The sequence below is a fragment of the Saccostrea cucullata genome, unplaced genomic scaffold, assembly GCF_032062105.1.
Source record: "Saccostrea cucullata isolate Sc308-1 unplaced genomic scaffold, CSIRO_AGI_Scuc_v1 ctg4092, whole genome shotgun sequence".
Lineage (NCBI taxonomy): Eukaryota > Metazoa > Mollusca > Bivalvia > Ostreida > Ostreidae > Saccostrea > Saccostrea cuccullata.
In genome coordinates, this window is record NW_026939314.1 from 69,120 (window position 1) to 80,605 (window position 11,486).

The following is an 11,486-nucleotide window of genomic DNA, read 5'->3' on the forward strand; positions in this document are numbered from 1 at the left end:
TCCGAAGTTTTTAACTTTCAAGAAGAGATGTTAAAGTACTGTCGCTCGGACGTTGATATACTGAGAAGGGGTTGCATAGCTTTTCGAAATACCGTCCTTCAAGCCACAACAGTAGAGAGTTCAAAAGTTCAACCCGACGGCAATATTTCAAAGACCACCATCGAGGGCGTGGACCCCTTTGACTATGTAACGATCGCCAGTGTGTGCATGGGTATATTCAAGACTTTATTTCTCAAACACAATATTGAAGTAGAAATTACAAAAGACCAGACGTCCACGTGGGAATCGTTGGACGACTGTGAGGGTGTGATGGGGGTATGGTTTGATGGAAAATGGAATGCTCTCAGTGACCTGAAAAAAGAAGACTATACGGTAGTAGGGAAACGCCGATTAAAAAGTCCCATAGCCGTCGTACCGTCTCAGGGATACGTCAACAAGGACCATTACAGTAAAATTTCCATTCAATGGTTAGAATGGCTCATGTACCAAAGTCGACAAAGGGGAATACCTGTTCATATCCGCCATGCTCTCAATGGGGGAGAATATCACGTACCGGGCACCAATTACCGATGCGACGGTTTTGTTGAGAAAACTAAGGGGAAAGGCACCATATACGAATTTTATGGTAAGATTTTTTTTTAATTCTGTACTACAAATTAATTATTGAATTTGCCCCTCCCTTTCCCCTAACTGAGGGGAGGGGGGCGGCGGCGGCGGCGAATCTTGTAATAATTTTTTTTTAAATTTTGTATTTTGTTTTGTTTTTTTTTTAAAATAAGGTTGTGTGTACCACGGCTGTCCGGATTGCTTCCAGCAGGATCGATGTGATGTCAAACATCCAGCCACAAACCAGACGTTAGACGAATTGTACAAGATGACCAAAAAGCGGGAACGAGAAGTCAAAGAGCTTGGATACGATATGATCATCGTATGGGAACACCAGTTTCGACATCAATTGGATAAAAATACTGAATTGCAGCAATTCGTTTCCACGTTGGATTTGGAAGACAGACTTGATCCCCGTGACAGTTTCTTTGGTGGCCGGACCAATGCCACAAAACTTCATTACGAGGCTAAAGAAGACGAGAAAATCCAGTATTACGACTTCACAAGTCTCTATCCATGGACTAATAAATATTGTCGTTATCCTGTGGGTCATCCGACCATTATTACGAATGATTTTCAGGACATATCAAATTATTTCGGACTTGCTAAAATCAAAGTCCTACCACCTAGGAAATTGTATCACCCCGTGCTTCCGTACCGCTCCCAAGGAAAACTGAAGTTTCCATTGTGTCGAACGTGTGCTGATACTGAAAATCAGCACGCCTGTACTTGCTCTGTTGAGAAAAGGGTAATTACGGGAACATGGTGTACTCCTGAAATCCAAATGGCAGTAAGAAAAGGGTACAAGATTTTGAAAATATATGAGGTCTATCATTTTGAACAGTCGTCTCAGTATGACCCCGCGTCGGGTGAGGGGGGTTTGTTCGCAAAGTACGTTAACATGTTTCTTAAGATAAAACAGGAAGCCTCGGGATTCCCTCACGAGTGCGACAGTGAAAAGTCGAAATGGGAATACATCCAACAATATAAAGAGAACGAGGGTATACATTTGGAGTACGAAAAAATTCAGAAAAATCCAGGTTTACGCTGTTTAGCCAAACTCTGTCTCAACAGTTTTTGGGGGAAATTTGGTCAGAGGTTAAGCATGAAACAATCCAAGTTCTTTCATGAATCTGAATTTGACAAATTTTTTAAGCTTCTCTCAGATCCTACTAAAGTCCCTCATAACTTTCACATTATATCCAGGGACACCCTCCAATTCGAATGGAGTAACCATCACATGTTCATGCCTTCAGATTGCAAAACAAATATATTTTTAGCAAGTTTTACTACTGCACATGCACGTTTACGCTTATTTAGTGTATTAGATCGATTGGGGGAGAACGTGCTATACTTTGATACAGATAGTGTGATTTTTAAAACTCTCAAGTCTGACGACTTACATTATCTTCCTATTGGAAATTATTTAGGGGAACTGACGAACGAAATCACACCAGAAGATGGTCATATTGTAGAATTTGTGTCAGGGGGGCCCAAGAATTATGCATATCGCACGCTCTCGGGAAGGGAAGAATGTAAAGTACGTGGTTTTACGTTAAACTGGACAAATTCCAAAGTCATTAATTTTGAAGCCATCAAATCCATTATTTGTACATCGCAGGATAAGCAGATTGAAATTATCAACCCCTGTAAAATATCTAGAGACAGTCGAAAAAGAAAATTGTTAAATCGAAGAGAAACCAAGCGATATCAAATGGTTTACACCAAGAGGAGAATTCTACCCAATCTAGATACACTGCCATTTGGATATTGTTAAAACTATCTTAATAAAGACTATGTACGTTTTCTTTCTTTATTATCTACACCAAGATTAAATTACATGTATGCATTATCATTATACATTTTTTTTTGAATTATTCACAATAAAGGTTCTTTGAACAAGAAAGTTTTGTTTGGTTCAATTTTAGTCAGTATGAAAGCCATGGAATGTGTTTCCTGCCTCGTTTCATGGGCACACCAGGAGGTTTTCCTATTGTTTTAGTTTTACTGACGTAGCCACTGCCCGCCTGTGAGGCCTCGTCGACCGATTCACTCCTTGTGGTATCGGTCAGGGTGTTTTCAGTTATCAGTTGTCTCTGATCGTTATTCACAGTGTCTGGCTTATCAGATTGCTCGTTTTTCCCGATTTTTTTAAGTAGATGTTCGTATTTTAATTTAGGCACTAGTATCATTTCTCTCGCCATTTTTGTCTAAATGATGAACGATAGGTTTCAGTAACAGGGACAGTAATGGTAGATGTTTCAATAAAATTCCACGCTTTTGCTTAGAAGTGACTTCTCTTGATCCCAGCGATCGAATGTACGAATGGTAAGGTTTCAGTTGATTTATATACTTCTTACTCAGGGGATAAGTTCCCGTGTATATATTCAGGGCTATTTCACTGATGACATCGTATTGTTCACTAGTCAAATATTTGATAATCATTCTCTGTTGAACAGTGTTTGCACTTAGCATAAAAGAGAGAAATGCTCTCTGCTTCCGTATTCTTCGATTCATATTGGTATTCTGAATAAATTAAGATGAATCTCATGTATTTATAGGGGTTGGTAAATTACCATGTCCTCTCCTGGCAAGATGTTAGATCTCAACTGGTAGTCTTTATTTTGTGTAGGTTCTAGGCAAACGTGCAAATAACCAAAATTTAGACGTGTAGCTGCTTCGTATGCTGCTTTGAAATATGGTACGCTCCCAGGTAGTATTTGTGATCCGAAGGTGATGACCTGACGAGAATCGCGGTAATTCCTGAATAAAATCACATTTAGACAGTTTAGGGATATGGTCCTGGCATATTTACCAGGAGGGTACAAGTTTTGAGAGAGCATCACGGTGGTAACGTTACGGTGATGAGAAGTCACCGTAAAAAGATGTACACAATCTTGAGATTGAGCAACTTGCAGCATAAGATCGTCTAATACCACTATCGTGTGGTTTACACCCTCTGTATACTGCTCTATATCTTCCTTGGAGGGTAATCCTTGATGAAGAATGAGTCTTGGTATGCTTGACATCATTTCGTCAAACATGGGTTGATATTCAGAATAGGCATAGATGATTTTATCTACAGAAGTGGAAAACATACCATCTGCATTTTGCAGAAGTTGTTTAGTGAAATGTGTTTTTCCGCTTTGTGTACTACCACAGATTAAAATTGTGGTGGGTGATGAAAATGGTAGTAAAGATTTTGTTTTCCACCATTCGATCTGCGTTGCCATGTTTCCCTTTCCTCTACTGATTAACGAATGATTTGACATGTAATACTGAACAAGTATTTATAAAAAGAAAAGTCACCAATGTCATTATATTTTTTATTGATACCAATATTCCTCTATAAAACTACGTACAAAATTATCATTTAGTTGAATGTTATTAGAAAATAATGCATAAACACGTGACAAAGACATTTTAAGACACAGTCTAGATATCAAAAATACAAGTACATAAAGACCACACAAATCTGAATAGGAAGGTTGAAGTCGTTTACATTTAAAGTTGCAATGTTTACTATTTTTATAAATAAAGTTCTCAATCTCTGGATAATTCCCAAGTGGTTTCCCTAGACTGTCAAAAAAATCAGCCTCCGAGGAACTGTGTATGATTACAGCAACCCAATGTTCCCCTGGAAGTGGTAAAGGCTGTGTATTGATGATGAAGGCACTTGGGTAATGCGTCACGACTTCCGGTAAAGTATTGCTGGCATACACTCCTTTTACAAATCGTTTTAGGACAGGTTCCTTGTGCACAAAATCGAGGAGCTGTTTTGAATTCATGGTTGAATGTAATTGATGTCCCTGGTCTTGTCAACTTCTAGTAGAGAGGAAAAGGTGGCAAACACCAAAACGTTAGCAGCTTTTGTTGTTGCTTGTTTGAACTTTAGTTCGAGTCTGGTGTTTCCTCTTCGAATCAGGTTTAAATATTCTTCACCAAAACCACAGGGATCTATGGTAAAGATGAACAAAGAATATCCACTTCCAAAGTTGTCTCGAGTTATTATCAGACCAGCGTCTTGATTCCATTTTCCAGAGGCCTCAAACAGTCGAGCATATGCTGATGAATAATGTCCTGCCGTGAAATCGGTTTTTAAGGGTCTTCCTGGGACGCTTTCTCCGTTTACGTATATCCCTACATCTGTTAAATCAAAGTGTTCGAAATTAAAGGGATTAGTTGTGTAGTCTCCATTAACAGCCTTCTGATCTACCAAACCCACAACGATACGATCGGGTATAGCCTGTGGGAAAATGTTGTCCCAGTAAAATTCTGTAGATCCTTTAGGAATGGTGTTCATTTTCAATTCATTTCTTGAGATGGTGTATTTCACAGGAGTAGATTCTATCTGCTTGCTGTGGTTCAATAGAACACCAGGATCTACTCGCACTTTGGCCACTTTGTACACGACATCTAGTAATTCGAGTTTGTAAGCCGGACTCCCCTGTGCCGACATTATTAGAAAAGGTGCACTAGATCTAAAGAGCTTGATAAAGATGTCCACGCCGTTGATCAGGTATTTATCGATGTCAAAAATATCCTCCATTAGGTTACCCTCCAGTTCAAATACTTTACTTTCTTGTGTATAGCCATAGCGCAAGACTAGTCCAGCATTACCACCGTTGTAAGCGTTAGCGTCACCCAAATTTCCTTCGTCCTTAAAAAACAACTGGGACTGCTTCTGGGAAGATAATTCTTCTTTTCCGCCAAACAAGACTGTTTTCAGGTAAGCCTTCCATGGATAATTGTTTGTATTAAAGGAAACCAACTTGTTGTTTAAGTAGACATCCATTTGAGAAAACATGCTTTGTAACGGTAAATTAACGATCCCAGTCTTTTCATTGGCTGCTAATGCGGTACCATCAGCTTTTAAAATTCTGGCTTTTACATATAATCGACTTCTCTTTAAATCGATGTATTCAGCTCCTGATCCTGATACGACTATTTCTATGGGAGTGTCAGACACTCCTATACTGGAAATTGGCCTGGCTTCTGTAAAGTATACCTTCTCCACTGCAACTTGATTAGTGGGTGAAGCAAAGAGAGAAAGTTCCATTGGTTGGGCTATGTCTTTATTATCACTGCTTAAGAAGGCCATTTTTACCGTTCAAAGACGTTTTTGTAACTGTCAATTTTAAAAGTTTTATGCTGTTTGTTCTGAGACTTTTTCTTACTGGATATCTGTGGTTTCTTAGATCTTCCGTTTGTTTTCTTTTTCGTTGCAAAAGGTTTCTTCGTTAGGGTAATTTTTACAGTTTTCTTCCTCTCCTGCGATGTTGACGTCTTCAACTTTTTTGAAGGAATGACAGAGGACTGCTTTCTTGGTCTTTTTATACCCTTGATGACTTTGACAAAAGGGACACCTTTTTTCACGTCCTTTAGGTGTTCTGTCTTGGCTCTCTCTTCCACGGCAGCCACGGGTGTCACTTGAGGAATGGGGTTTACAGGTTCTAACTGAGAATGGGGTCTGATGGGTATGACGTAAGATTTTCGTTTTCTCATACCTCTTCCAATTTGTTTAGGTTTATATTTGTACGGATTAAATTTTTTCTCTGCCATATTTTTGTAAAAAGCTTCCCAGATTTTAGGGTCACTGATGTACGTCTTGCTGTTCATCATAAAACGTAGGGAAACTTCTTAAAGTGAAGTGTAGCGCTCACCGGTCCGTCTAAGAATGACACTAAGTTGCCTGCTTTATCCGTTATATATATACAGATCTGTTGTAATTGACCGATCTTCACTGGGACGTAATAGGGTAATTTGTAGATGATATTGGTTTCCTGCTTCTCTCCAAAATATACTCTACGCAGGAGGGGCATGTCCTTACCGCCCACAAAGGTTTCTTCACATATATCACAGCATATGAACACCTCTCGAGATTTTTTGTTCGAATTCCAGCTTTCTGTTGTAAATTCTGTCAGAGCGACCGTCCAATATCCATCTAATTGCACTTGTTTATTCAATTGAACTCGAAAACAATTGGGTTTATTGTCAAAATATTCGGAGCTGTCAGTAGAGCTCAACACCATTCGAAGACTCATCTTGACTGATGATGATTCGTTGAAAAAATCTGTATTTATTTGGTTTTTTCAAGAGAACTTTCGAGAATCCAAGAATTGAATTTACTAGGCCATCCTTCCCATTTTACGTACACCTCCTTTGTTTTACCGCGTTTTCTCTTTCTCAGCACCTTTTCCACTCTATACAGAATATCTCCCGACTTCATGACTTTTTGAAGTTCCGATTCATAAAAAGTACCCTCAATTGGATCATCAGCTAAATCTTTTATTTTGTACACAGGTATTCCATCTCTTTGGTATCTCTTAGAAACTTTGAAAAACTCTTCAGTCCATTTCTGCTGGTAATCTCTTTGGAAAGAATGTTTCAGCTGTGAAATACGTACGTCATCACCTATTTTGTATTTAAAAACTCGCTTATTCCTCTTTGTACTCATCGATTTTTTTGGTTTTTCTAACTTGGTTGTATTCAAGTTAGGATTCTTTTTGTTTGTGCTCAAATAGGTAAGAAGTCTTATCTCATCTGCATTTTCCTTGTTGACAGTCGCAGGTGCATGCTCACCAAGAGATCTGTGAGGTCTTTTATTATAACTATTGACTAAATCTTGCAAAACATCAATATAACGATAAGTTCTGTTCTTTATAAAGTAACGATACATTAGGTTTTTCATGGTACGGATTACTCTTTCAGCATAATTTGCTTTGGTTTCGTTTTGAGTGTATATTGTGTGAACACCTTCTTGTTTCAAAAATGACTTTACCCAACGATTTTTAAATTCACTTCCTTTATCGGTTCTAAGAGTATGCGGCTTTCTTCCTGTTTGGAAAGCAGATTTTATCCCACTGACAATATTTCCGTGCTGCTTATTTTTCAATGGTACTATGAACAGAAAGCGACTGAATATATCTATCAACACTAACAAAAATTTGTAACCATCATTCTGAGAAGAAATATTGCTGACATCGGCTAAATCACCATCCCACATAGAATCAATGGTGTTCACTACGACCTTTGAGCGGGGAAATGAACGACGAATAGGTTTCATTAAACTGTAAGGATCTTCGTTGTTCAAAAATTGTCTTATTCTTATTCTTCCTATTTTATACTTTCCATCTTGTTTTACGGCTTGATAAAGTTTTTCTGGACCTCCAAATGCGCCTGGAGTTCCGGGGGTATAGTAAATTTTTCTCAAATAGTCTGTATACTTTGACATCTTGTACCTGACTGATCATTTTATCTTGATTGTATTGTATTATGTACCAAAAAAATCACAAGTCATCTTTTTATGTATGCATACTTTTTTATTATAATTATGAAAATCATGATGATACATATATACATGCAACAGACTTTATTCACATGAGAAAGACAATTATATTATTAGAACAGTTACTCATTGTCACTTTCGATCGACAGCGCGTCTTGTAAGTCACCGACATTACATCCCAGGGACACATCTTCTTTAGGCTCATATCCGAAAGGAGTACACTCTGGGCAACTTAACATCCCGAGCTGATTTTGATGGGACTCACTAAATGCACAAAGCTCTGTGTCATTTAATTCGGGAACACAATCCCGTACTTCCTCGACGGCTGACAGTAATTTGGTCAATTTGTGTTTGTTCAGGGTCACACCTTTCCTTGTTGGAACTGGTTCCTGGGCGTCAGCTGGCTTCCAATAGTGTCTTATATCCAACGTATTATACCTCGGGGTAATGGAGACGTACACTCCTCCTCCTATATGCCATTTCATTTCTTCGCTTGATCTGTTTTGCAGGTGATTTCGGATATCCGGAAGAATGGATTCAAACATCAACCATCTTGATAACGGAAATGTTACTCCCTTCTTTGTGGGAAATAGACCATTGTTGGTCTCTGTAAAGTGGCGTATGTGAATATTGATGTTGTCTTTGAAAGACACGGCTGTGAGGAAAATTTCGTTGAAATCATCTAGACTGATTCTACATCGCACGTCTTGAGATATTTGCCGTGCTACAGGGTCACTCTTTGGTTTGTTTTCAACATACTGTTTTTCAGCCGTATTCATAACCAAAGATCGTGCCATGGCTAGTTTCTTTTCATACTCGGACATAGTATCTTCACTATCTGTGAGAAGCTTGGATAAATCCGTTTGGCCGGCTTTCATGATAGCTATTCGGAGGCTTCTGAATGCTTTTAGTCCTCTCCGAAGAATGGTACTAAGAAGTCTTCTGTTTTGATCGTAACTGGTCTTCTCTGTCTCAATTTCTTGTTTCATCTCGTCTGTTATAATGTTAGAGTCATACAGATGTCTGGCAACTGAAGAAGCCTTCATTTTCTTTACCAGAGTCGAGTAGTTCTTTCTTATCAGGTCTTGATGTTTTTGCTCCATGTCTGTTGAAAACGATGTTGCGCCTAGTAAGATCAGTTAAGATATGATGAAACATGTTTACAACCGCTTCGGTTTTATAGCAAATTATCCAGTGGATTTGTTGACCTTAGACGGCCCTAGGAGTGACCTCAAGTGGCCCTATAAGAGTAGTGACCTCAGACGGCCCTGGGATTGGTGACCTCAGAAGCGGTGACCGCTGATAGCCCTTTAGGAAGGGTGACCTCAGACATTTTTATTTCATTTATTTTTGAACGGAGGATTGGTGACAATAATATCTCAGCTTGTTCAATTTTCCTTTTAAAATGTGCTCTGTCGATAGCATACTGCATCCATATTCCCTTCCGTTCTTCATATGGTATTGATATAATTTGTATTTGATTGTCAAATTGTACTTTCTTTTGTATTTTGTCCATCTTCTTAAACGTGTATTTAATTATAAATAGTATTTTTTTGGCATTAATCGACGTTTCAGTAGGTATTCCTCTGATCCCCAAGAGTCTGCAACATCGTACCCTTCTTTCATTTTTTCTTTAAAATCAGTAATACAGTCTTTCTTTTTGTCAAACCATTTGCTCTCTAATAGTGTCCATTTATTCTCATCTCTTCTAATACAGTTCCAAGCTAGAACTTTCCACTTATACTGTGTAAGGTGTTCACCCATGGCTAAAACGAAGTTTGTAGTAAAACACTGGATATATATATACTTTTATGGAGTGACCCTAGACGGCCCTAGAAGGGTTGACCTCAGACGGCCTCCAACGATGGTGACCCTAGACGGCCCTACGAGTGGTGGGTGCCTTTAAAGTGCCCTCAGACTACCCTATGAATGGTGACCCCAGACGGCCCTGGGGAGTGGCGGTGCCTCTAAGGTGCCCCCAGACTACCCCCCTTACTACTACTGACATTAATTTAAAGTTATCTAGTATTCAGAACGGTGCTATTGATTATCTTCCCAACTTTTCAGTTACATGAACCATTGAGAAAATAAATTTATATTGATTATGACAGTAGATATTGTATGAATTATACCCCTTTATACTGTACTGAAATTAACAGTGAAGTTGAATGAATTTTAATTCTGACTTATATTGCATGAACGTACTCTTGATATCCGTACAAGAAGCGAATCAGACACAAAGGTGTTGATCTAACTATCAAGTATTATAAACTCTGTCTGAATACAAACGATGAATTTCTGTTAATTAATTCAGTATTAAATTCTATTGCAACACATACCGAAGATTACATTTTTAGGTTTTCTGTTAATGTTCAAAAAAATCTAATTTGATTCTTATTATTTCCGTTACAAAATTGAGGTGTTTCGCTGAATTACATGAACGGTTTAAAATTTAATATCAAATTATATATTTCAATGAAATAGGTAAATTGTTTATAGCAGTACAATTGTTCATTTGCTGACATTTACTTAAATCCTAAACCATCAGTATTGAAGTGTTTTGTATGCATATGGTTGAGGATGAACCATATATTGGATGTTTAATTAATCAAAGGTCTGTTGTAATGTCAAGTAATGATTCATATCTTGTTTCCTTACAATTTGGGGAACTATTATTTTTCTAAAACAATTTTTTTCATAGAAATTTCGGAGTACATAAGACGCACATGTTTAAAGATTTTATCACCAAATAAAACCTAACCACAAATACTGTTGAATGTTTGTATATATTCACTGAGGGGATCAAGTTCATTTGAAATTAAAAGTCCAATTAAATACTTACAAAATAAGCATTAACTGGTCAATCTGTTGTGATTGTACTAATGAAATATGGAGATAACGAACCCTTGTTCAAGCTCAAGTTCATTTAAATAACACATATCGGAGCTGACTATAAGCAATTCAACATGAAAACAATTGTCGAACAATTACCGTCAAATCAAATATTTCTTAGTGGTCAAATTGTCGTTGTTTGAGAAAAATATATTGGTTCATGGATAATTTATTTTGTGTATGAAGAATTGATCAAATAAGAACCAGACATGTCAGACTCAAAGGTATTTTATATTTTGAATTCACTAGGATATATTAAGTCAAAATATTACAGAGGCAGCTATAGTTTATTGATTTTATTATCTAATTGAGGAGCCATAATGAGTTTTCAACAATAACGCAAGGAAGCTCTATTTCATCATATAATTTTGCGCATACTAGTATTAAGGCAATTTCATTCATTTCTAACATAGGTAAAATGCCTTTATTCTTCAGAAAAACACTTCACTTTGCTTAAACAGAGACACTGTTGTTTTCTTTTATATGAAATTTACTGGTAATAAGGAATTCAATAACGTATTATCCGGCCTACCTTATCCTAGCATTGTTATTCCATTATTCATTGTGTAATTAATTGCAATTATTTTCTTATATCTACTTCAGAGGGCGGATTTTCTAACAGCATAAACTACCCTACAACTCTTCAGTGTTCTGTGTTTATAACTTTCTGGAAAATGCTATTGGAAGGCTGTACATCTGT

The 11,486-nt window shown here is 37.6% G+C and overlaps 3 protein-coding genes across 3 annotated transcripts; all 3 read right to left on the reverse strand.

Annotated features, from left to right (window-relative positions):
• Nucleotides 1-4,390: 4,390 nt before the first annotated feature.
• On the reverse strand, nucleotides 4,391-5,707 carry LOC134252811 (uncharacterized protein F54H12.2-like). The gene has a single exon (XM_062735353.1). It carries the CDS (start codon nucleotides 5,705-5,707, stop codon nucleotides 4,391-4,393), a length of 1,317 nt encoding a protein of 438 aa, XP_062591337.1.
• Nucleotides 5,708-6,685: 978 nt separating this feature from the next.
• On the reverse strand, nucleotides 6,686-7,840 carry LOC134252812 (uncharacterized). Its single transcript, XM_062735354.1, has one exon. It carries the CDS (start codon nucleotides 7,838-7,840, stop codon nucleotides 6,686-6,688), a length of 1,155 nt encoding a protein of 384 aa, XP_062591338.1.
• Nucleotides 7,841-8,016: 176 nt separating this feature from the next.
• LOC134252814 (uncharacterized) lies at nucleotides 8,017-8,997 on the reverse strand. The gene has a single exon (XM_062735356.1). The coding sequence runs from the start codon at nucleotides 8,995-8,997 to the stop codon at nucleotides 8,017-8,019; it is 981 nt and encodes a 326-aa protein (XP_062591340.1).
• Between the last annotated feature and the right edge of the window lie 2,489 nt (nucleotides 8,998-11,486).

Excerpts from the sequence above, each read along its gene's own strand:
- LOC134252811 (XM_062735353.1), bottom strand. The coding sequence starts at position 5,707 with ATGGCCTTCTTAAGCAGTGATAATAAAGACATAGCCCAACCAATGGAA.
- LOC134252812 (XM_062735354.1), bottom strand. The coding sequence starts at position 7,840 with ATGTCAAAGTATACAGACTATTTGAGAAAAATTTACTATACCCCCGGA.
- LOC134252814 (XM_062735356.1), bottom strand. The coding sequence starts at position 8,997 with ATGGAGCAAAAACATCAAGACCTGATAAGAAAGAACTACTCGACTCTG.